Source organism: Sinohyriopsis cumingii, chromosome 8 (assembly GCF_028554795.1).
Source record: "Sinohyriopsis cumingii isolate HCF-2022 chromosome 8, ASM2855479v2, whole genome shotgun sequence".
NCBI classification, from domain to species: Eukaryota; Metazoa; Mollusca; class Bivalvia; order Unionida; family Unionidae; genus Sinohyriopsis; species Sinohyriopsis cumingii.
In genome coordinates, this window is record NC_142968.1 from 26,818,427 (window position 1) to 26,846,131 (window position 27,705).

Here is a 27,705-nt window from a genome sequence, read left to right on the forward strand (position 1 = left end):
TGCCTTGAAGCGGCTGCTGATTTGCTGAAGGATGACAATTTGTCAAAATCCGTCAAAAGGTAAAATAAACATAATATGCATTTAGGATTATTCCCAATTTATCACACCTACTAATTTTGATGAGTGGCTGATTGGTCTACAGCGCTCACCATTATGGATCACTGCCATTTCAACTCTGTGTGGGTTTGAGTCTCGGGATTTGCACCCATTTTGGTTCAAATACATAAACATGATGCTACCTGATAGCAGAAAGGCTGATAAAGTTATCAATATATTACAACTTTCAAGCAATTCAAAAACTTGGTTTTAACTGATATGATTTCATCAGGACAAAATCTAGTTGGTCTACATTCATTTGATCACCAGCTTCTTACAAAATAAAACATCATCCACTCTTTCATTTCTCTCCACTGTTAATCCCAACAGAATTACAAATCAGCAACTAGCCACAAGTTACCATCAGTATCAACCCAATGCTGGAGGAGTTTTCAAACATTGTGAGGAAGAAAAAAGCTACAATACCCGACATATATTTCAAAAGTGTTTATGTTCCAAAAGAGTAAATTTCAAATCAAAGGTATAGAGCACAAATTTGCTGTATGCAGTTTTATTAATGTAATCATCTTCCTTTTGAAAAATCTTGTAACACATCAAAAAGGAATTATCCACCAAACATAACATGAAACCTCAATCCATTCTGTCCATAAACAAATGGTCTTAAAAGGGCTATGAAGATACTGCATAGATGATGGAATAGAAAGTCACACACAGGATAATAAAATTAAATAATTCATAAAAACAGTAAAGCAGAAAAATGTTTACCTCTACCATCCACTTTCTCCTTTGTTTTTGGCAGATGATCAGTTGTCGCTGCAAAGACAGATTATAAAATGTCAATTGAGGACATAAAATAACCAACCAAAGAACCAATCTCTTCATCATAAACAAGAGTGCAGAAGACTGGTGATTTACTGAAGTATCATAATTTATCAAACTCCATGAAAAGGGAAAATACAGGTATATACATTTAGGACAATTCCCAATTTTTCATGACTAATAATTTGGAAGAGTTCAAGTTTGCTACAAACACAAAATTTAAAGATCCAAGGAACAATGAAAGTTCTGAAGAAAAATACTTTTCCTAATTCAAGAACTCAGGAACTGCTGGAAATGTCATTTTCTAAGAGTGGAATTGATACCCATGCAAGAAAATTCATTTACAACAACATGAATGTCCATGTCAGCTATAAACATATTTGTATTAACCAAACGCAGTCATTGCTCAATTATATCAATATCAGGCTAAATCATAGTAGAATGAAGGTTGAACATAATCAAAGCATTACAAATGTCAAAGCAATTCATTCATTCTGTCTTAGCTTAAATTTTATTAATTAGGTCAGAATCTAGTTTGATTTCAATAATTACATCAACAATCCCTAACAGCTCATAATTCTTGTAAGATTTCATTCACAAGACGTATGAACATGTCAACTTCAAAATATTTGCCTCTGAAGCACCTGGTCTTTGTTCAAATACATTAACATGATGCTACCTAACAGCAGAAAGGCTGATAAAAATTATCAACACAATACAACTTTCATAGCAACTCAACAACATGGCTATTAGCCTATCTTGATTTCATCAGGACAAATACTAGTTTGATTACATTAAATTTATCACCAACCTCTTATAAATCAAAATTAGTAACTAACATCACATAATCTTTCTTTTCTCTCCACCCCTGATCCCATGTCCATCACAGCTGACATACTAAAATCGGCAACTTCCACAAGTCATCATCAGTCTCAGCCCTAAACTGCGGAAGTTTTCAAAGGTTTTGAGGAACGAAAAGGCTACAATGCCTGACAAACATTTCAAAAGTTTTTGTCTTCTAAAAGAGTAAATAAATTAATGAAAGGCATGGAACAAAAATGTGATGGATGCATTTTCATTCATCTAATGACCTTATCTTGATAAATCTTTGATACATGAAAAGGAATCATGAACCAAACATAAAATGACATCTGACTCCACTTTGTCCATATAAAAATCATCTTAAAAGGGCCATGCAAATGCTGCATAGATGATGGGATGGAAAGTCACACACAGGATAATAAAATTAAATAATTTATGTAAAGAATGAAATAGAAAAATGTTTACCTATACCATCTGCTTTCTCCATCATTGGTGGCAGATGATCAGTTGTCACTACAAAGACAGATGATAAAATGTCAATTGTGGAAATGACATAATCGAGAATGGTCCAGTACCTACATCATAAATAAGAGTGCCTTGAAGCGGCTGCTGATTTGCTGAAGGATGACAATTTGTCAAAATCCGTCAAAAGATAATATAAACATAATATACATTTAGGATTATTCCCAATTTATCACACCTATTAATTTTGATGAGTGGCTGAGTGGTGTACAGTGCTCACCATTATGGATCACTACCATTTCACCTCTGTGTGGGTTCGAGTCTCGGGGTTTGGCCAATGTGGGTATGTGAGAAAGCTTGCCAGTAGCTTCTTGTGGGTCGGTGGTTCTTTCCTGGTTTTTCCCGGTTCTTCCTCCACCATTAATATTGGCTGCCATGTACAGCCTATCTTGTGCTGAAAAATGGCATAAACCTCACAACAACAACAACAATTTTGATGAGTTCAAAGTTTACTATCAACTACAATTTCACAGATCCAAAAATAATAATCATTTGGAAGAAACAATAGTTTTCTTAATTCAAAATTTCAGGGAAAAAAACAGCACATAATTCTTGTAAGAATTCATTCACAGTACCAAGTACAAAAATGTAAACTTCAAAATATTTGTCCTAGTTCCACCCGGTCTTTGTTCAAATTCATCAACATGATGCTACCTAATATAAGAAGGGATGATAAAAGTTACCAATATGTTGCAACTTTCAAAGAAACACCTTATTACTCTTTAAGCTTAAATTTAGTTAATCATCAGTTCAAAATCTAGTTTGATTGCATGCTTTTTATCCTCTTACAAATCATGAAACTTAACTAACAACACATAATCTTTCTTCTCCTCCAACCCCATGTCCCATGTCCTAAAAGAAATTGTATCCCCAAACAATTTCAGTTCATATTTCTTTAAACAATTTATTAATAGTAACACATATGATCATATCAACTACAAACAATACTTGTCTTCACAGCACCCATTTTGGTTCAAATACATCAACAGGATGCTACCTGATAGCAGAAGGGCTGATAAAGTTATCAATATATTATAAATTTCAAGCAATTCAATAACTTGGTTTTAACTGATATGATTTCATCAGGACAAAATCTAGTTGGTCTACATTCATTTGATCACCAACTTCTTACAAAATAAAACATCACCCAATCTTTCATTTCTCTCCACTGTTAATCCCAACAGAATTACAAATCAGCAACTAGCCACAAGTTACCATCAGTATCAACCCAATACTGGAGGAGTTTTCAAACATTATGAGGAAGAAAAAAGCTACAATACCTGTCATATATTTCAAAAGTGTTTATGTTCTAAAAGAGTAAATTTCAAAACAAAGGTATAGAGCACAAATCTGCTGTATGCAGTTTTATTAACATAATCATCTTCCTTTGAAAAACCTTGTAACACATCAAAAATAATTATCCACCAAACATAACATGAAACCTCAATACATTCTGTCCATAAACAAACGGTCTTAAAAGGGCTATGAAGATATTGCATAGATGATAAAACAGAAAGTCACACACAGGATAATAAAATTAAATAATTCATGAAAGCAGTAAAGCAGAAAAATGTTTACCTCTACCATCCACTTTCTCCTTTGTTTTTTGCAGATGATCAGTTGTCACTGCAAAGGGACAGATTATAAAATGTCAATTGAGGACATAAAATAACCAACCAAAGGACCAATCTCTTCATCATAAACAAGAGTGCATTTAGAAGACTGGTGATTTGCTGAAGTATCATAATTTATCAAACTCCATGAAAAGGGAAAATACAGGTATATACATTTAGGACAATTCCCAATTTTTCATGACTAATAATTTGGAAGAGTTCAAGTTTGCTACAAACACAAAATTTAAAGATCCAAGAAACAACGAAAGATCTGAAGAAAAATACTTTTCGTAATTCAAGAAATCAGGAACTGCTGGAAATGTCATTTTTTAAAGAGTGGAATTGATACCCAAACAAGAAAATTCATTTACAACAACATGAATATTCATGTCAGCTACAAAAATATTTGTATTAATCAAATGCAGTCCTTGCTCAATTATATGAACATCAGGCTAAATCATAGTAGAATGAAGGTTGAACATAATCAAAGCATTACAAATGTCAAAGCAAATCATTCATTCTGTCTTAGCTTAAATTTCATTAATTAGGTCAGAATCTAGTTTGATTTCAATAATTACATCAACAATCCCTAACGGCTCATAATTCTTGTAAGAATTCATTCAGAAGACGTATGACCATGTCAACTTCAAAATATTTGCCTCTGAAGCACCCGGCCTTTGTTCAAATACATCAACATGATGCTACCTATCAGCAGAAAGGCTGATAAAAGTTATCAACACAATACAACTTTCATAGCAACTCAACAACATGGCTATTAGCCTATCTTGATTTCATCAGGACAAATACTAGTTTGATTACATTAAATTTATCACCAACCTCTTATAAATCAAAATTAGTAACTTACATAACATAATCTTTTCTCTCCACCGCTGATCCCATGTCCATAACAACTGACATACTAAAATTGGCAACTTCCACAATTCATAATCAGTCTCAGCCCTAAACTGCAGAAGTTTTCAAAGATTTTGAGGAAGGAAAAGGCTACAATGCCTGACAAACATTTCAAAACTTTTTAGCTTCTAAAAGAGTAAATAAACTAATGAAAGGCATGGAACAAAAATGTGATGTATGCAATTTGATTCATGTAATGACCTTATCTTGACAAATCTTTGATACATGAAAAGGAATCATGAACCAAACATAAAATGACATCTGACTCCACTTTGTCCATATACAAATCATCTTAAAAGGGCCATGCAAATACTGCATAGATGATGGGATGGAAAGTCACACACAGGATAATAAAATTAAATAATTTATGTAAAGATTGAAATAGAAAAATGTTTACCTATACCATCTGCTTTCTCCATCATTGGTGGCAGATGATCAGTTGTCACTGCAAAGACAGATGATAAAATGTCAATTGTGGAAATGACATAATCAAGAATGGGTCCAGTACCTACATCATAAATAAGAGTGCCTTGAAGCGGCTGCTGATTTGCTGAAGGATGACAGTTTGTCAAGATCCGTCAAAAGGTAATATAAACATAATATACATTTAGGATTATTCCCAATTTATCACACCAACTAATTTTGATGAGTGGCTGAGTGGTGTACAGCGCTCACCATTATGGATCACTACTATTTCACCTATGCATGGGTTCGAGTCTCGGGTTTGGCCAATGTGGGTATGTGAGAAAGCTTGCCAGTAGCTTCTTGTGGGTCAGTGGTTCTTTCTGGGATTTTCCCTGGTTCTTCCTCTACCATTAATACTGGCCACCATGTATAGCCTATCTTGTGCTGAAAAATGGCATAAACCTCACAACAACAACAACAACAACAATTTGGATGAGTTCAAGGTTTGCTATCAACTACAATTTCACAGATCCAAAGAATAAGAATCATTTGGAAGAAACAATAGTTTTCTTAACTCAAATTTTCAGGGAAAAAAACAGCACATAATTTTTGTAAGAATTTATTCACAGTACCAAGTACAAAAATGTAAACTTCAAAATATTTGTCCTAGTTCCACCCGGTCTTTGTTCAAATTCATCAACATGATGCTACCTAATATAAGAAGGGATGATAAAAGTTACCAATATGTTGCAACTTTCAAAGAAACACCTTAATACTCTTTAAGCTTAAATTTAGTTAATCATCAGTTCAAAATCTAGTTTGATTACATTCTTTTTATTCTCTTACAAACATAAAACTTAACTAACACACATAATCTTTCTTCTCCTCCAACCCCATGTCCCATGTCCTAAAAGAAATTGTATCCCAAACAATTTCAGTTCATAATTCTTTAAACAATTTATTCATAGTAACACATATGATCATATCAACTACAAACAATACTTATCTTCACAGCACCCATTTTGGTTCAAATACATCAACAGGATGCTACCTTTTAGCAGAAAGGCTGATAAAGTTATCAATATATTACAACTTTCAAACAATTCAATAACTTGGTTTTAACTGATATGATTTCATCAGGACAAAATCTAGTTGGTCTACATTCATTTGATCACCAACTTCTTACAAAATAAAAATCACCCAATCTTTCATTTCTCTCCACTGTTAATCCCAACAGAATTACAAATCAGCAACTAGCCACAAGTTACCATCAGTATCAACCCAATACTGGAGGAGTTTTCAAACATTATGAGGAAGAAAACAGCTACAATACCCGTCATATATTTCAAAAGTGTTTATGTTCCAAAAGAGTAAATTTCAAATCAAAGGTATAGAGCACAAATTTGCTGTATGCAGTTTTCTTAATGTAATCATCTTCCTTTGAAAAATCTTTTAACACATCAAAAAGGAATTATCCACCAAACATAACATGAAACCTCAATCCATTCTGTTCATAAACAAATGGTCTTAAAAGGGCTATGAAGATACTGCATAGATGATGGAGCAGAAAGTCACATACAGGATAATAAAATTAAATAATTCATAAAAACAGTAAAGCAGAAAAATGTTTACCTCTACCATACACTTTCTCCTTTGTTTTTGGCAGATGATCAGTTGTCACTGCAAAGACAGATTATAAAATGTCAATTGAGGACATAAAATGACCAACCATACGACCAATCTCTTCATCATAAACAAGAGTGCATTTAGAAGACTGGTGATTTGCTGAAGTATCACAATTTATCAAAATCCATGAAAAGGGAAAATACAGTTATATACATTTAGGACAATTCCCAATTTTTCATGACTAATAATTTGGAAGAGTTCAAGTTTGCTACAAACACAACATTTAAAGATCCAAGGAACAATGAAAGTTCTGAAGAAAAATACTTTTCCTAATTCAAGAACTCAGGAACTGCTGGAAATGTCATTTTCTAAGAGTGGAATTGATACCCATGCAAGAAAATTCATTTACAACAACATGAATGTCCATGTCAGCTACAAACATATTTGTATTAACCAAACCCAGTCATTGCTCAATTATATCAATATCAGGCTAAATCATAGTAGGATGAAGGTTGAACATAATCAAAGCATTACAACTGTCAAAGCAGTTCATTCATTCTGTCTTAGATTAAATTTTATTAATTAGGTCAGAATCTAGTTTGATTTCAATAATTACATCAACAATCCCTAACAGCTCATAATTCTTGTAAGATTTCATTCACAAGACGTATGACCATGTCAACTTCAAAATATTTGCCTCTGAAGCACCCGGTCTTTGTTCAAATACATCAACATGATGCTACCTAACAGCAGAAAGGCTGATAAAAATTATCAACACAATACAACTTTCACAGCAACTCAACAACATGGCTATTAGCCTATCTTGATTTCACCCAGACAAATACTAGTTTGATTACATTAAATTTATCACCAACCTCTTATAAATCAAAATTAGTAACTAACATCACATAATCTTTCTTTTCTCTCCACCCCTGATCCCATGTCCATCACAGCTGACATACTAAAATCGGCAACTTCCACAAGTCATCATCAGTCTCAGCCCTAAACTGCGGAAGTTTTCAAAGGTTTTGAGGAAGGAAAAGGCTACAATGCCTGACAAACATTTCAAAAGTTTTTGTCTTCTAAAAGAGTAAATAAACTAATGAAAGGCATGGAACAAAAATGTGATGCATGCATTTTGATTCATGTAATGACCTTATCTTGACAAATCTTTGATACATGAAAAGGAATCATGAACCAAACATAAAATGACATCTGACTCCACTTTGTCCATATACAAATCATCTTAAAAGGGCCATGCAAATACTGCATAGATGATGGGATGGAAAGTCACACACAGGATAATAAAATTAAATAATTTATGTAAAGATTGAAATAGAAAAATGTTTACCTATACCATCTGCTTTCTCCATCATTGGTGGCAGATGATCAGTTGTCACTGCAAAGACAGATGATACAATGTCAATTGTGGAAATGACATAATCAAGAATGGGTCCAGTACCTACATCATAAATAAGAGTGCCTTGAAGCGGCTGCTGATTTGCTGAAGGATGACAATTTGTCAAAATCTGTCAAAAGGTAATATAAACATAATATACATTTAGGATTATTCCCAATTTATCACACCTACTAATTTTGATGAGTGGCTGAGTGGTGTACAGTGCTCACCATTATGGATCACTGCCATTTCAGCTCGCGTGGATTCTAGTCTTGGGTTTGGCCAATGTGGGTATGTATCAATCTGGTTCCAAAGAACAACTATAGACCAATATCAATCATTCTATCTCTTTCCAGATAACTAGAAAAGGATGAACAGAGTTCTTTTATGAACTATCTGAATCACAATCAACTTTATGAAAATCAATCTGGCTTTCAAAAAGATAATTCTTGTGAAACTGCACTTATATCTATGTCTGACACATGGCTAAAAGCCTTAGAGGAAGAAAATTTACTTTGATTCATAATGATTGATTTTAGCAAATCTTTGTATCTAGCAGGTCATGAGATTCTTTTTCAAAAGATACAATGTATCAATGAACTGACAATAATCTCAAAAGCTTTACATCCTATATAGCAACAGGTCTCTGCAGATAATTTTAAATGGACACCCTGAAAACAAAATAAGTTGCAAAATACCACAAGGTTCTATCTTAGGGTCCTTATTAACTGTTCTGTTCATATATGATCTACCCCTAAAATAGAAAATAGGACATGCAGTCTAATCAAGTGACACATATGATGATAGCATTACCTTGTCTCATACTAAAGATGAAGTTCAGAAAAACATTCAAAGTGCTCTAAGCAGAATTCAGATATGATGCAAGGACAATGTTATGGTCTTCAATACTGACAAAACAAAGGTCTTACTGATAACTAATGGACAGAAGATTGATATGCTGTTTGTTCTCTCTGATAACATTAATCTGAAAATGACTGGTTTGATAAAAGTCTTGGAATATATGTAAATAATAACTTGTAATTGCCTCATGAAACAACTTATATTTTAAAGAAAATAAATTCTTATTTCTTGCTCCTGAAGACAATCAAGGCCTTCATTCCACTGCAGTATTTATAGGTTACTGCATTTGTATTGGAAAATATGAGTTGGGATGGAATACTGCACGACCTTGGGAGTGCAGTATATCCTTCCGACAAAATGAGTTCACATTTTCCCATACAAATGCAGTAATTTTTTTATTATATGCTCATTTTTTTATTTTACCTAAGGTTTAATGATATAAACAAAATATACTACAAGAAACAACGTAAATGAATGAATTCCATATTCAAAACTAAATACACAAGCGCAGATTTGTCATTACACAATAACATCATTATTAATGTGCACATAACTCTGACCAGATAAATTTGAACTTAGTCGCAAGCTCGACATAACTTTCGAAAGAAAATGTTGTGTCTAGTTAACATTGAAATGTGCAGTCATATTGTGAATGAATGCGCATTGCAACAACTTTTCCATTTGATCTGGAATGAATATATTTTGGTATTTTGTTTCGATTTGATGAAAGTTTGTGATTTTGGACCAGATTCATCTGTGCAAATTATACATGAAATACATCCGATTGAAGTGGCGCAGGAGAAGCATGTTTACATCTGCAAATGTGTTTCTATTTCTCTCACTGAATGTTTGAAATCATAATGTGGGAAAAATAGAAAGTCTTTCAATTACAATTATCAAAAAGACGCTATGGAATTTAATGCTTATTTCATTTTGAGTGCTGTAAGGAGGATGCAATTGTACTTATCATCGAAATTACAGCACAATTTCGAAATGTGTAATCCAGATTGAAAACCTATGACATAGCTCATGTAATTCGGATTTGCCGAATTAAGAAAATACATTTTGAGGAAATTCAGGATGTAAAACTGTAAGCATATTTTATTTTGCCATTCTTATCATCAGCTAAAGAAGAGAGTATATGACTTGTCACTTGTATGTTATTTGTAAGGACCTTATCTTCCGTCTGTTATATAATGTAGCTAGCCTAAATCCATAACATTGTATCAATGCTGAATGTGCCAAAACAGTTGGGTTTTTTTGCAGTCCAAGAAACATGTTTTAGTTCATTCAGAATCAAATTTAAACAACCACAATGTAAAGAGCCTCTTATGCGAGTGTACATGATTTGTGTACAAATCAAAAGTGCTGGCGTATGTGTCCATTGTTTGTTTACAATAGAAAGTAATTCCTTTATGCATGTGAATGTTATATGTGTATTGTCGCACAAGTTCAGTATCCGGTAATATTGAATGATTCTGACAATGTAAAGTTAATGGGGAAAAAATGAGCATATAATAAAGAGTTATATTTTACAAAAGTTACATTCAAGCACATCTTGATTAATGCAATATAATTTGGGGAAACATGTCTGCTACAAATACAAGAAAAAATTCCACACGCCAAGAAATGACATGTAAAATAATTCTTAATCAGCAAATAAACAATGTTCAAAATGCAATGTTTGCAAAGTATTACCAATGCATGAAAGAATGTTCTTGTGAAAGGCCAAAATGGGTCGCATAAGATATCTACAAAATATGCCCCCATTTACAGGAATAACATGTTTAAAAAAATAAATCTACTGCTGCACCATATCTAAGGTGTCATTAAAAGGTCACAATTTCAATGTGCCCAAGCCAAGCAAGAGCTATTCAAAAATATCTTTTGATTTTCAGGTGCCCTTGCTTGAAATAACATTCCACATTATGTTAAATCAGCTCCAAGTATCTCTTTTTTCCACAACTGGTGTAACAGATGGAAACAATTAAAATAATGTGAACTTATTCAAGTACAACTTACACTACCCACCTCCTGCTTTTGGGGGCATTGTTTTCATTTTCAGTTCTGCAGCAATGTAGCATAATGTAAATAGTTGTATATGTTCTCTGTATTTACTTGTGTGTGCATATTCATGTGACTGTGTGTTTAAACATGTTATCATCTTCCACTATACATACACGTAATAGACAGCTTCGGGGTTGATTAGTTCTATGTGGTGATAAGATTTGGATTTTTAATGTAGCTTTAACAATTTTTCACTCATATTGCTATGATGTCTGCAGTGTGTCAGTTTACAGTGATGTCTAGCACTGGGGCATCATGCTGCAGACATGTAGCATGATGTCCCACCCAGTCACATTATCCTGACACCAGGCTGACCAGTCCTAACACTAACCTCTTAATGCTGAACACCCAGCAAGGAAGCTGTTAGTACCATTTTTGTAAGTCTTTGGTATGACTCATCCAAAGATCGAACCCACGACCTCCCGCATCCAAGGCAGATGCTCTAACCACAATGACACCAGAGTGGTCAGTTCTAGTCTGTAACTAATTGAGTCACACTATGAAAATAAGGTTTTAATTATTGTTATTATGACTAAAGAGTGAACCCTTTTATCAATAAATACTGTTTTCACTAAATCAGTAGAGTTAGATGTGATAAATTAAATTGAAATTATGAATTTGTAATATATTCTTTCAAGTAACTTTGGCAATGCAGAATCTGAATGAGTCTAACTTTGAATGAAAGCTGATATATGCAATAGACTTCAAAGCAAGCTGATATGCCTAATACAGTTTCTGCCATTACAAGTTCCTAGAAGCAGATTTTGTATTTTATTTGGCAATGCATTTCATCAATTCAACTTAGTTATAAATACAGGTATATTAACTCAAACCAGTGTTAAACAATCAATTTAAATTTATTAAATTTCTATGTATCAATATTGTGAAAGAAAGCAGTTGCAGTTTTATTGCTACTTGACAGATTATTTTAATCATGCTAACTCTTCTGTACTTTCATAGTCATGAAAAATCAGGAAATCACATTATTTTTACATGTTCCACTTTACTTTGACAGATTTGAAATAATGCTTACCGGTAGTGTTGTTACAAATAAGTGCATTAAACTTTCCTGTTCCCTTTTACTGAATACAGAATGTCAGATGTTTTTCAAATGGTAAGTAATAGCTTATAATAACCAATGATCTTCCAAAATATTGAATAGATGGTAATTCAGTGTCTGAAATACAGCTGCATAGGATTATTGCACTGGTCAATGTAAGGTTTAACATTAAAAATTACTTAATTTTTGTATATGCATGCATTTAATTTAGCTATGCAAAGACATAAACCATTATGTGATAATGACCATCATTTGTAGATATTAATTTCAGGCAAGAATAGTTTTGGTATTGTTATGTGAAAGTTTTGAATTATTTTTAACATTAATAAAATCTTGTGCTGAGTAACCATTTTTCATTTCTTAATCGAGCCCTGATTAAAACAAGCATCTAGTGCAGGGTCTTTGTGATGAAAAGGCTAGGATGACAGAAGTTTTGTTACTCTGTGATGATGGGATGACTTTATATTCACTACATGGAGATGTATTTGTAATATATAATTTTGTGTACTTTAAACAACTTATGAATTATGTGAAAACACTTTAACTTGGTTTGTAAAAGTATCTCATAATTCGTTTTGGCAAAAGTTTCCTCTGCGTAGAAAACCTGAATATTTGTGACTTACTCTTTGATAAAGGAAAAGAACTTATGGGTGTACTCACATATAACAAATAAATGAAAACTGCTGGCCTTTTGATAGCTGTTTGTGTGATGTATCAAGGTGATGAGGAGCCCCCAACCTCTGTCCAACTGTGCAAGTTAGACCAACTGACCTGTCTGAGGTACTCCTGTAAAGACAGTCTGGTTCACAGGCCAACTCCACTAAATCTAATATGAAACTCAGATCTGGATCAAACATTAACAAGTCGGTATCTGGATTTGATGGCAATAATCATATTTTCATAATTTTTGCTATTATTTCATTCCCTAATTTAAGAGTCATATCAGTAAGATATATGGTCGAATTCTAAAGGTTGGCAGGTCTGTAGCCTGATTTCAAAATGATAATATATTGTTACATGGGCTAGAAATAGGATACTAAACTGTTATCTTGATAACTCATGCCCTGATAACCCACAAGGGGGCCCTGAGTGGTCAAGTGGTCTAAAGCGTTCTTTGTTACGGATCATTGCCATCTCACCTCTGTCTGCGTGGGTTCGAGTCTCGGATTCGGCTAATGTGGATATGTGAGAAAGCTTGCCCAAGGTTTTCCTGGGTTCACCATTAATACTGGCCGCCATGTATAGCCTATCGTGTGCTGAAAAATGGCGTTAAACCCTACAACAGCGACAGCAATAACCCACAAACCCATTTATAATGCAGTGTTTGGTGTGGATCCCATTATCTTTACAAGAAAATAATTCCAATTTTTATAAATTAAATGGATTTTCTGCAATGCGATTGGCTGCAAACGGTCATGTGATACTGATCATGCATTTTTTACACACTGATAAATTATGGGACTACTTTTGGTTTTTGTACTGTTTGAAATATAAATAAACATCGCAAACACGTCATTTTGGAAAGATTGTTTCATCTCAAATTTTTCTATTCAGCAAATAAATATAAATCACACCCTTTTTATTCTTTTTCAAATATTCTTTGATTGAAATACATAGTATACACTTTTGCATTCGTCTGCTACATAGTTGTGCAAAATGACCGATACAATTGATTGTTCACTGCAATTTTCTGTGGTATTTTTTTAACAATTAGATGACAAGGAGTTAAAAGAAATAAAAGCAGCGATTCAAGCAAATGAAGATGGATTTGAAAATAATGTGATGGATATTACAAACGCTGAAAATGAAACACAACAACAGAGAGTGATAAATTATCTCACACAGCACCCCATGACCTCAGTCAACCTAGCCATACACAACAACAATAATAATATCATGGGAACTAGGTCAGTCAATTTTGAGGCCGCTGAGGGAAATAAAACAAGATTATAGAAATTATCTGAGGAGGACTTAAAAAGCCATTGAAATAAATCATTATTCAGAGGCTACTAGACAAAATACAAAATGGGGCATGGGCATTTTCAATGATAATTTTTATTTCAAAAATTTATTTTAATTTTGTTTGCTTATTTAGAAAATGTGTGTGGTTGTAGGTGGCATGGTGTGAATATGACCACATACAAAAAAATAAAAACGAATATTTATGAGACCATTATTCAAAGGCTGAATAAAGTTTTAAAATGGTAAAACTACCATCTCCACCAACGTGACTTAACACCATTGAAAAATGTATATATATAATCCATAAAAGTGAGTGTTTTACTAATTTAAATTATTTTGATGTGTAGTCATCAATTTCTTCCAGTACTCCAGCACTCAACTATGCAACCAAACAAAACATATGTCTGGTATTGCGAGCAACTCTACATTTAACAACTGCACATTTAATTTCACTTTAGATAACTGAAATGGTCTTGTTAAGTAATAATGCTGATGAAAAAGATGTAAAATGTTATTCCTGCATAGGAAATACTAAAAGTAAAACAGAATATTTTTTTTTTTTTTATATATGAAAAGAAATGCACTGACACCACGGGCAGCCAATGCCTAAGATATAAAGTTTCAGTTGCCGAATAAACGTAACTGTGACAGTAGTTATATTTCATTTGGCATTAGATCACTGAAAGGGTCTTCACAAGAATTAACGTAGTACTCATAACTAACGCTGTTGAGAATGTTATAAAATGTTATTCCTGTATACAATTTATTTAATTGTTACCTTTATTTTAGTAAAGGATAACATCATCTTATTCATATTTCCATGTTGTTCGTTGATAAAATCCATTATGATTTAAAGTTTAATTGGAAATGTAATCTAGCACACTTGTTCATTCCGTATCGGCTGTTATTACATAAGGTCATGGTCATCTGACATAGCAGATGGGACTGACTAAAACTGAACAAGACTGTTGTAAATAAGCTAAATGTGTTGTAAACCACCAGTATCCATTGTCTAAGATGTAAAGTATGAAGTTTCTGAATAAACGTAACTGTGACAGTAGTCAATATGTTTGTGTGATTTTGTACAAGTTATGTATAATGGGGTGATGTGAAGCAGCGAATGAAAGGAAAGTACACATTGTTGATGGAATCAGTTGATTCGATGAAAGAAACAATGAAATTGAAATTATAAGGATTAAATGATCAAGATTGGGTATTCGGACTTTATTTACTTTGTGAGTGATTAGGTAAAATTTACACATTGATAAATACCCAACCATGATCATTTAATCCTATAATATCCCCCAATTGGCTCCTATATGTTGAATGTGAAGATAACTGCAATCAGAATTAGTAAAGAACATTGCTCATTTAAAAGCTGAAAATGTCAGTTAGTGCCCAAAAAGTCTGAATCAACACCATGAAATTTACATGTTTCAGTAGAAAAACATATTAGATTTTTAAAAAAATATATTAATTGCCTGTAAATGATAATATGGCAGTGATCAATGAAAAACCTGTAAATAACAGGTGGAAAAATCAAAAGAAACACCTATTAATGTTCTATAATGTAAAATTGATTGTTTTAATCTTTAGTTCTGTTTCAGTGTAAACAGTATAATCATCACGTGTTTTATTAAAACTTGAAAAGAATCAATCCACTGTCATGCTGATACCTGCAATTACTTCTGTGAAAACCCTGTTAAGTACTAGTTGTGTTTTGTAAGTGTCTGTTGCACTGTAAAAATCGATTAAACAATCAATCAACACTTGTTCCACTCTCTGGAACTATTCTCAAGGCACAGGCAGAGAAAAGGGAGAAGTATGGACAATGACATGGAGATTCCTGTGCTGACATGGAATAGAACAAAATTCATCGCTGGGAGATACACTCAGCGAATCAGACCATGAAATTTGAAGTTAGATACAAACAGCAAATATTATTCTGTTCTCATTTCCTTTTTAAAACAATTATTTTCATATCAATTAAGTTTATGTTTGGTAATGATTAACCTTTGAGAATTTATTTTTTGAACATTCTACTGTAACTAAATCTAAGTGAGCTCTGAACCAAAATTGTTAACTGTGTGTGGATTAAGTTGTTGGCTAATAGTGATGATATTGGAATGGGATTACAATACTGTTTTGATGCTGACTTGTGTCATTAACAATGCAGCTCCTGTAAAGGCTAGAGATTTATTAATTTTTATTTTTTTCTCTAAAGCATTGTTTTGAGCATCATATATCACTACTTATACAAATGATAAATAAACCATGCATTGATGAGACTGGATGATTTAGCAACTGTACCAGTAAAAAAAGCTGAAAAAAGTTTAAAGTTTACCTGGTACTTTGGCAGCTGTGGCCTGCATCATGAAATCAGTTTGCACTGGAAAGACATTAATGAAATGTCATTTAGGCACATCAATCATCTAAAATTTGAAGGATAAACTGAGCAAAAATTATACAGAAAATGGGTCCCTGCTTCTTTATCTTACTCCACAATAATCAATCAAGACAGAGGCAAGGAAAAGGATTTGTCGCTTCAATAGCTTGCCAACAGTTGAACAAGATCAGATTGTTCCCATTTCAAACAAAATCCAAGTCTGACAGGTACAAACGAGTTAAACTGTTTTTAAAAAGGGTTCTTTCTTCTTTTTTAAATTCTTATGATAACAAAGCTTTAACATCCTAAAACTCTGCTGTGAACATAATTTGTCTGTTTCTGTATTGGAATTTCAGCAAATTTTAGGAAAAGGTGAACTAGATAGTATTAAAATAAAACTTAAAAAGCTGTTTACAAGATTGATCTATTATCATAATCAATAAAAAGAGTCCATTATGCATGTGCCTATGGAGTCAACAGAGCTAAAAACACTCATCTGAAGCAAATACAAATGAAAACAATTTAAGAAAAATAGGTTACAATGACAAGTTTAGACTGATGTTGCAATGCATACAAAAGGATATCCAGCCCAAGGTACTTAACCATACAAGCTGCTTGAAAAAAATGACTTAAATGATTTCCTCAAAATTGCTAATGCATGAAATGTATGTGAAAGTGACCTAATTCTGAAATGATGACAAGGTACTCAACATTATGTATCTGTAGACAATGCCACATGTCTGTATACTGATAGTTGCATAATATACTGACCAAATGCCAAAGGTGTAAAAGATGTCACTTAAGTGAGAATTGTTAGTCACAGTAAAATAATCCAGAAGCTGAATACAACACTAAGAGCATTAGAAAAACAGAACCTAGGTATTGCCATGTACACAAGAATCCCTGTGCGAACACAATATGGAGTAACTAACAAAATACAGACTGGCATGGAGGATAAATACTGAGGATAATAGGAGTAAAGAGCCTCATAAAAAGAGACACCATGACAGCTGACTGCAGCTGGATTGGACAGAATTCAAAAACCCACTGTGAACTGGTCTCAAGATAATGACTTAAATACTATTTTCAGGCAGGAAATGTTACTACAATAAGTGCTAATTAGGCTGCAAAATTTTAGTTTTATCAGTGCAGGGTCAAGGTATAGTTTGATTAGTCCAGATGCAAAATGATTGATGACATGAAAAGCAAATGACTGAAAACAAACATCTCTCAAAAATGAAAACAGTTTGGTAAAGCTGTTCCTTTCTTTAAGATGCATACAAGGAGTAAAATATGGGGTAATGAACTGATACAAGAAAATATGCCAGTCATTCAAGCATGAAAATTAGCTAAGTGATCTATTTTGGTATGACCCAGTTGCTTTCTCTTTTGATATAGCACAATGAAGTTCCTTAATAAAATTCACCCCCCCCCAAAAAAAAAATGCTTCTGACTCACGGGGTGGAAGTTGGTACATTTCCTAAGATTGTGTTTCACTGTCAGTGAACACAATTAACACAATTCTACCTCACCTTTGTGATTTGTTCTATATGAGGGATGCCATTCTACAAGATGGGTTTCATGATAAAAAGATTACTTGTAGTCTTGCCATTCCACATATTTTGCCAAGTAATTGCATATAGCATGATGATTTATATAAGAGTAGCAGATAAGAATTGCATAATTAAAATTAGCTTCCCCCACCAAAAATAAATTTAAAAAAATGTAAGAGTCCCTTAAATGAGAGGAATGATCTTCTACTGGCCCAAACAATAATTTCCACGATTTTTCAAGACAAGTTGACTTCTTTCTTTTAATTGCCAAGTGTTATAAATATGTGATATTCTTCAGCGATTACTAGGTTTTCAAATTAGCTTTGGTGGTGGGCATATTAGAAGTCAGAGTGTCACCATTTTCACTTAGAACCAAGTATACATCATTAGAAGTCTTTTCATGAAAACCCCATACACATATGAATTCTGGAAGGAATAGTGAGAACAAAATTTTCAAGTCAGCTGCCATGGCAGACATAGTGGATCTACTTTCACTCAAGACCATCAAGTTACCATATGAAGCCTACAGGTAAATGCTGACATGACCATCAATTTGGGAGGAGTGGGGTTAATAATATTTTTAGATGATCTCCATGGTGGCCATGTGAGTTTATATCATTTCATCTGAAGCAACTAGACATCACAAGAAAGCTTTAATGGAAATCTCTTATCAAAATGACTTTCCATTTAAAAGTTGCATTAACATGATTTAAAGATGGACACCAAGATCACATACAGAACATCAGGCTGACACCAGTTCCATTTGGAACCAACTAGATATCTTTCAAAGGCTTCTAATGAAACCAAATGCCGATTGACTTTCCTTCTTTTGGTGGAGTAATGGTATGATTTTCAAGACAGCTTCCATGGTGCCCATACTGAATATTCAACTGGCCCAAGTTTTATTTTGAATAAACTACAACTCAAAGAAGTATTCTTGTAAAAGCACAATGTCAATATGAACAGTCTTCAAAGAGAAAGAGTGACAACCAATACAGCCATTGTGGCGGCTATAATGGAGGTCATATCAGCACCTTTTTCATTCAGGACCAACTAATCATCATGAAAAGTGCTGTCATTGAGAAGCCCATGCAGATATAACCATTGCTTCATAAGTAGTGAAAACAAAAGTTTTAAGTTGGCCATACCAAACTGTACCTGTTTCATCTATTACCGACTAGAAAAGTTTACTGGTTAAACCCCATGTCAACGTGACTTTCTATTCAGGATGAGCATTGATAACAAGTCTTTCAAGATGGCTGCTGTGGTGAAAATATTGGATGACTGAGCACCATTATGTTTTATTAGGAGCAACTGGACATTTATATTTAGCACCATCCAAACATCATAAGAAGTCTTTTGGTGAAAACCCAATACTGATAGGACCATCCTTTCAAAACTGATGTCTGAGCAGCAGTATTTACATTTAGGACCAACTAGACCATGGGACGAATGTGTCTTCCATGGCAATCTTCTACTGAGTTTAGGACGAGAAGGAATCATAAACTTGTGCTAACAGATGGATGGATGATGGACATAAATAATCCAATATGCTCTACTGGTTGGTGACCAACAGAGCTAAAATCTACATTATAATGATGGTAATATGATACCTGCTACTACTCCATTGATGAACTTGTCAGTTAGGAGGGAGGCTGATGATCTAAAAATAAACTGGTAGAAAAGGGCACTTAGCTTTATGGAAGGAGTCTTTTCTACTGTAAACTGGAAGATGGCTAGGACTCAAGTTGTGCTGTTATGATTGAACCAAAAGAGTAATGCCTTCACTCTGGTTTGCAAACAATCGAAGTTAAAAGGATGAAAATTTGAGCGAGACCACCAGAAGACGGCTCTCATGACATCATCCAAGGAAGAGTGTTTAAGGTAGTCTCAGAATGTAGCAATAGCCTTAATTCTCACGAGAAAAATCTCCAATGCAAGATTTGTAAGATCTCTAGATAGTGTGAACAATCTAACTTGAAATAGTAACTGCTAAATATATGAGGAAAGCTTGAGTAAGAAAGAGTGATGATTATGACCCTCATTTTAGAGGAAACTAAACAAAACCACAATGCCCTAAATGAGCAAAGAACCCTAGCTTGATCATCCCCAGCACATCAGACTGGAAATCTCAACTGAAATAAAATCTACTGCAAGCAGCTGAATTCATAACCCAAATCTCAAGCTGACAAATAGAAACAGAAACACAGCTGCCAAGGAATGGTAACTGTTTTTCACCGACGTGGCATACATTTTGCTCCTCAATGCTGATGCTAAAACGAGTATTAACACTGTCTAAAGGGTAAGATTCTTGAAAGGTGTTTCACTCAAAAGTTCAAAAAGGGGTTTAGATGATACTGAATGAAAGAACAAAAGTTTCATCTTGGCATTAAGCATCAATGTACTTGTAATAACTGTAGCAGTATTTGGGAGAAATAACAATGTTACATCTCCATGGGTTCTTGGACTTCAAATGTGATGTGATGTGATGTGATCTGGATTTTTAACATAGCTTTAACAATTTTTCAGTCATATCGCTACGATGTCTGCAATGTGGCAGTTTATAGTGATGTCTAGCACTGGGGCATCATGCCGCAGACATGTAGCATGATGTCCCACCCAGTCACATTATCCTGACACCGGGCCGACCAGTCCTAACAATAACCTCTTAATGCTGAGCGCCAAGCGAGACAGCTGTTAGTACCGTTTTTGTAAGTCTTTGGTATGACTCGGCCAGGGATCGAACCCATGACCTCCCGCATCCGAGGCAGACGCTCTAACCACTAGGCCACCAGAGCGGTCTTGGACTTTAAAAGAGTCTTGATGATGACTAAATGAAGACCACGAAGAAGAAGATGAAGAAGACCATGCTGTGAACTATTTTGGTGGTTATAGTTACATCAGTTCCTTTGCTTAAAAGTTTAAGAAAGGGAAGCCATGAAATTCTCGAACAGGGATGTCTAATTTTTTGGTTTAGCCAAGCCCAGTTCTTGCTGTCCTCTAGCAAAACTTTGATGCCTCTGAGGCAGTATCCATATAAAGCTTAAAAACCTCTACAGGATTAAGGTGGACATTCATAGTGCATTTCACTATCTTGGCAACAACCTCCAACAATATCTGCAATGTATCAGAATACATTAACCCCACACATTACAACATCCAGGAGGCAGATGAAACAAAACTGGCAGAGGCTGTGGTAACAAGCATTTGAGCCTTTGGTTCCATAGCTTCAAGAGACATAGCAGGGAGGTGGGTCTTGCCATAATCCCCACATGTGAAAAATCTGTCCAAGGTAGGGGAATTAAGGGGCCAAGTAAAGCAAAGAAGGGACAGACCACCTCTGCTATTAGACTGCCTCCTGATCTTGAGAAAACTCCTGAGTCAGCTCCCATACTGTTGCTGAGTGGGGGAATAACAACAAATAACAGCAAAATTGATTTAGGATGTGCTCCCAGACAGCCTTTCCAGACTAAAAAAAGATGCTAGGATTCAATAATTCTTTGAGTTTTAGATACAGTCCAGCAGAAGGAGGTAATAAATGACTCCACACTTATTCTTCTATCATATGATCCAAATTATGGAATGAACATAGAGACTCTGAAAGAAAAGGAACTGAAAATAAGGACCTGCAAAACAATCTTCTCAACTTGATAGTTCATTATCCTGTCTTCAATCTTGGGGTGAGGCAGAACATTTCAGTCACATTGCCATTCTTGAAAAGGGGATTTTATAACTGGGTGTTGTTGTTTCTGTTGTGGAAGTAAGGTGAAGAGGGGACTAACTCATTATTCTGCTGTGTTGGTCCCATTCCCCTTCCCTTTATAATAAGGCTGAAAAAGCAGCCATGATATACTCTCTGCCCAGTCTGCTTATCATTGTGTCTATGGCAATGTCTTCCATGGTGTCATGGTAGGTAAAGATGACACGACTGACTCACTATCCAGATGGTGGAAATCCTAAAGTCCTGTAGGGTTTGAATAGGAATTGTGAGAAAGAATGCTGTTGACCTGATCCATTTCTTCATAAAGGTCATCACAGTATTGAACTCATTCACCACAGGGGCTGAATAAAAACATAATGGAGGATTATCAAACTCATCATATATACAAACAGACAAAACCCATTGCCAGCCTAAAAACTCACATTCTGTGCTTTCTGGTGCCCTTCACTCAGTGCCCAGTGCAAGCATGGTACTTGGCATCTGGTAGCTAGCTGGAGACCACTGACCTGAAACCAGGAATAGTAGAGCCATATCAATTACCATGCCTGATAATTGGTGCCTGGTTCCTGGTGTACAGAAGCATCTTTGGTGCCCAGTGACAGATATTATGTGACTTTCACCTGGCACATTATCTGACACCATGGTGTTCAGTAACTAGGCAATCACCAGTCATGTGAAGTGGACTTGACCAGTGACTCTTTGTTTGGGGAACTCAAATCCAATGAATGAGATCTCAATTTAAACCCAGGTTGACTCAAGCAATAAAACTTGTACTGGGAAGCAGGACTCACTACTGGGTACTGGAAACTTCTCTACAACAGGAAGTGTTAAAGATATCTCAATCACAGGATGTTATAACTTCCAAGTGTCTGTGATCCTGCCACAATGAAAGTGGGCACTCCTATACCCTTGGAAGAGCCATGGATCCCATTTGGGAATGAAGGATATCTTCCTTTAATGAGAAGAAGTCACTTGTTCCTGGCCCTATAGGCTTCTTGCCAAGTATGATATCTTGTAAGACCAAGGAAAACAAATAGAACGACTACAACTTACACATGCAGTACACTCTAAGCAAGTGGGGTGTGTGATGCATACAACCTTTTCATGACCCCACATGTTTAGGCATTATTGAGGACTGAGTAGATACAAAAGATATAACACAATGAACCAAAATATAAATTGGGTAGGAAATACAATTCCTAACAATGGTTATTAATAAGTATCTGATTTGAATTATTTTATTTTTATATTCTTAGATCTCCAATTACTAACTGATAAGGGAATATTAACCTTGTAACTTGGGACTAGAGCTATGAAACATTATAGCAATGCAGGTAATGTATTACTACTACTGAACAGACATTTACTATATATTTTATGATCAAAAAACTGTAACAAAATACATAAATTGTCAGTCATGGTGAATTCTTTTGGACTAAACTCATTTATGTACAAGAGAAATTTCAAATAAAAAGAGACCACCATGGTTTTATCAACAAAATATTTTAGTGACATTAAGTTTGAGAAAATCTTTAATTCCAGCATATTAGCTACATAAATTTATTGGAATGTTTAGATGGTCATTTATAATTTAATATTGTAAACCATTATAAATGTAATATTGTAATTCCTTGCCTGCTTGTGTTGGCCCATCTGAAAAAGAAAAGAATTGTATTGTTTAACCATTAAAGATGTATATATTCAAATGGCATCACTGCATGATGTCCTAAAATACAAAACTGGTATATCTTATACCTTTTTATCACCACTAATCGAGACACTTCCAATAAATTGTGCTTTTGGTAAGTAGAACTGATCACCTTTATCCAACACATCATACAAGGATTAGGATAAATAATGAGCAAAGAAAATCCACATTTTAACTATTTATTTCATTAAAGTGCTTTGACTGATACATTATGTAAAATAACAGTACTATGGTCACAATGAGCAGCACTGAAAAGAAAAGTAATCCATGTGCAAATCTGTATCAAAAATAATATAAGCTCAGAGACTTATTATATGAAGTGCAGGTCTCTAGTAACACATTAACATCTACTTTCATGCATAAAATTTACAGAGCTCCAGATCAGCAGTGTATCTGCACTTTTGTACAAATTTAGTAAAACCATATAAAAAATATGTTTAATGCATTCAGATTATACAAAACAATTTAAGCATTTAGGCCAATGTTGTTAGCATAATGCTGCTTTAGTAAATATAGTCCATATTTTGTTTCTTTCAATCAACATAACCTATGCTATCAGGACAAGTGCTAGTGTTTCGCACACACTTGACATAGGACACTGCAACAGCACTTATTTGAACAGAACCATATAGTCTAAAGGATATTAAATTAATATTGATCACAAAGCAGTTACACACATACTCAGAAGCTTGACATGAGTCTTGGTCACTAATATTTGATTTGTGTTTTGAGATATTCACAAAATAACCAGCAAAATGTTTAAACATGCAATTAGTTCCAAATCTTGGAGTAAAGTAACCAATCCATTCAATTCATACATCTATATCTCTGATAAAATTTACTTAAAAATAAAACTATCTGAAATACTAACCTCATGTTTGTGATTGCCAAAATTACAATGGCAACTGATTGCCTGTAGGTGGAGATTATTTTCAACAAAAAGTCTTTATGAAAAGAAAGTCTTAATGTTTATTGGAGAATATTTCAACTCTTTTGTCTTGAATTACCCAAATTTCTAATCAGAGGTAGCATTATTTCTAAAATATTCTTCAGATGTCTTAGGTTCATGGAATAATCTTCATTAAAAGATGATGAGATTTTTAGGACAATCATTATAAACAGCAACAAAAGCAATAATTTAGGCTACTGACATTTTTTTTATTTAAATGTTTCGAGAATAATATTAAAATTATGATTGGACTTAATTTTCACTGAAGCATTGCTAAGTTGTATTTTCAATTATTTCTTTTCCAGAAAATGTTCTTCCATAAAGCTAAGGCAAATAACTGCACAATGGTGTCACAATTTATGTGACTTGGTTTTATTCTGCCTCAATCTACTTCAACACATCATTAGATGTTCAACATTTCCTGGGAATCCTGGGAATTTCTCTACTTTAATTCTGTAGCATTCAATTAGGTGGAGTTTTGGGGAAAAAACCTAAAACATGATCAAATTAATGCAGTACACGGTAACTTGAAAGCCTATGAAGTCCATATTATAGGTAATAATAACAAGATTGTTACACCTGCAGCCAACCTCTCCTTGTCACCAAAACAGATGCCTACATCTCTTACTATCTAATGATACAGAGAAAATATATATGAACATACCTAACATCAATTAATATAGTCTCTCTTGAATAAAAATGGGATACAAAATTGTTCCTACTTACATTCTTTGGTCTTGAAGATGAAAGTTCCTGGTAAAGATGGTCCAAGTCTGTTGACAGCCTGTATTTCTACACTGTAGTATTTCCCAGGCATAAGTGATGACAGCATATGGCTTGTAGCTGACAATGGAATGGTTTCTGGAGAAGTAAATGGAGTGACTGGACAGAACTGTAGACTCTTAGTTGCATCTGGCATTATTTCCACCTAGGAGAAATACCCATTTTAAGAGATGAACAGATCATGTACTAGAACAATGAAAGTGTAATAAACTACAATAAAACATGTCCATTAGAAATATTCATCGAAAGGCTGGTGACTTTTACAAAGAAAAAAATAAAAACAAATGAAATGTATTATTAGGAATGGATGAAACAAAAAAATTCACTGTTCAGTATTCATGGAATTGCTAGTATACATCTCAATGGCAGATGTCCATTTATAGACAAAAGCAAAAAAAATATAAATGAAACTAGAGCTATCAACAATGGATGATAAACAAAGTGCCTCTTCACTAACCGTTTCTGTGCTGGAAAACCCAAGTTAGAAGCATAGGAAATCAGGGACCATACCTCTTCTAAATGATACAGAAAACTAAACATGTTTTAATCAAAATCATGTTCTAATCAATATAAATCTGGTTAAAATCCAACATTCTTAGTAAATCTGTGCTCCAAAAACCAATAGAGGCAATCAGTGACCAAAACTCTTGTAAATGTTGCCATGGAAATCAAACTAATTCATCAATATAAAGCTACGTCAATTTTTTTTAAATCTAACAATCATTGGCTGCACAGACTGGAGAACAGGCAATCCAATGCAATAACTCCTGGAAATGCGGTCATAGAATGCTGGCAACTTAAGTCAATCATGATTGTGTCAATATAAACTTCATAACAAATTTGTGGAAAACCAACAAACAACAGTGAAGTTATACTGAAAAACCAGTGGAAAAAAGGTGAACTGATAACCAAACACCACAACACCTGTAAATGTTGTCAGCAAATGCCAGAAATTCAATTCACATGAGGTTTCATAAATGCAAATCCATAAACCAAAAAACATTTGTAAAGTTATGCTGCAGAAACAAAATCAGAAGGAGACACAAAACAGAGGGGGGATGAAACATAATCCCAGTAAATGACAAATGCGCAATAATGGAAACTGAATTTAATCTGGGCCTCATTATTGTAAAGCTACATAATAAATCTGACAATTCTAAAATATGTGGAACAAAATAGAAACCAATATCAGTTTGAACATCAAGGAAAATTATAACTGATACCAAGAACTGCTGGAAATCGCATCAATGGACCAAATTCACCTAAATCCAGCAAGCCTTTGTAAAGCTCTTCTTTGGAAATTGACATCAGGAGGGTGGGCAATCAGGGGGAATAACTCATGTAAATGACATTTTGTTCATAGTCCTTTCTTTTAATATAAAGCAGTTTAGAAAATTTGGTTAATATCCATCAATTTCATGCAAGGTTGCAGAAGCAATATTGTTTAAGGACTGATTCACAGATAGAAATAAAGTGATAACTGTCGATGGATAGATAAACAAATGGACAGATGTCATTACTATTGGGCTTTGCCAAAGTTGTCAAGTTGGGCAATAATTAATAGAAAGGGTGTTGATTCATGCCATACTTACTAAGGAGTCCTTCACAAGAAAGGTTTCACTTCACTATGTACTTAATGTCATCTAATTATTAAGTTGTAGTTTTTAAAAACCAAATTACAGGACACAATATAATCATACCAAAAGAATACAAAATAGGAAAATCCTAAGAGAATGGTGTCCAGCCTCTGTCCTGGGTGTGAAAACTACAACCATGTACACAGTGAAAAAAGTGGTAGGATAAATATGGGCAACAAAAATATTGCATGACGTCAGGGAAATGTTTTGCACCAACTCATGTGCACATTCTTCACCTGCGCAAATGAAGCATTTTTTGTATGAATAAAGAATATATATTTAAAGTAATTAGTTTGTATGATGACATTTTCGTTTCCTTTGATTATATTATTGTATTACTGTTGTCATTTTCTGATAAAGTTCTCATATGGAGTAAAAATCTATAAGAACCCAACAATACAAAACTGGAAAACACCAGTGTTTCAACTGTGCTAAGATACACATTACCAAAGGCCTCTCTTTCACTCCACTAATAATGCCAATCAGATTGATAAATTTTATTATTAAATTTTTCATAAAACACAGATATGTTGTACCCATGTCACTAAAATCTAGGTCTATGCATGATAACCAATATTTGACCAAAAACAAAACACAAAATACATGAATGTAGAACACAACAGAGAAAAAAAATGCCTGTCAGTTGTATAGTTTGCCAATTTAGAGATTTATTTCCTTTTTTAATAACATGATGTGGTCCAGAAAAAAAATAAAACAAAAGCATATACTCTTGCTTGTAATCGAACTCACCCAAGATCTTGATAATATACATCTACTGAACAAGTTTTCAATCAGAATTAAAATTCTAGCTCTACAGGGTTAACAACCTCATCCATTCAGATG

The 27,705-nt window shown here is 34.0% G+C and overlaps 1 protein-coding gene across 22 annotated transcripts in view; it reads right to left on the minus strand.

Moving 5' to 3' along the window:
• LOC149793181 (fibronectin type-III domain-containing protein 3a-like) overlaps window positions 1-27,705 on the minus strand; it is a 165,332-nt gene that overhangs the window by 44,201 nt on the left and 93,426 nt on the right. For 8 of the 22 annotated variants that reach the window (XR_016422727.1, XR_016422728.1, XM_089967114.1 and 5 more), the window contains exons 12-20: window positions 25,169-25,370; window positions 23,421-23,438; window positions 16,470-16,514; window positions 8,128-8,175; window positions 6,783-6,830; window positions 5,143-5,190; window positions 3,799-3,846; window positions 2,164-2,211; window positions 823-870 (exon numbers count right to left, since the gene is read on the minus strand). Coding sequence is in view for 20 of the 22 variants with exons in the window: in XM_089967114.1 (XP_089823240.1) it covers window positions 823-870; window positions 2,164-2,211; window positions 3,799-3,846; window positions 5,143-5,190; window positions 6,783-6,830; window positions 8,128-8,175; window positions 16,470-16,514; window positions 23,421-23,438; window positions 25,169-25,370 (553 nt within the window). In the remaining 2 variants the exon portion in view is untranslated. The remainder of the gene's footprint in view (window positions 1-822; window positions 871-2,163; window positions 2,212-3,798; window positions 3,847-5,142; window positions 5,191-6,782; window positions 6,831-8,127; window positions 8,176-16,469; window positions 16,515-23,420; window positions 23,439-25,168; window positions 25,371-27,705) is intronic. The other 14 variants (XM_089967115.1, XM_089967120.1, XM_089967117.1 and 11 more) reach the window with 12 other exon arrangements.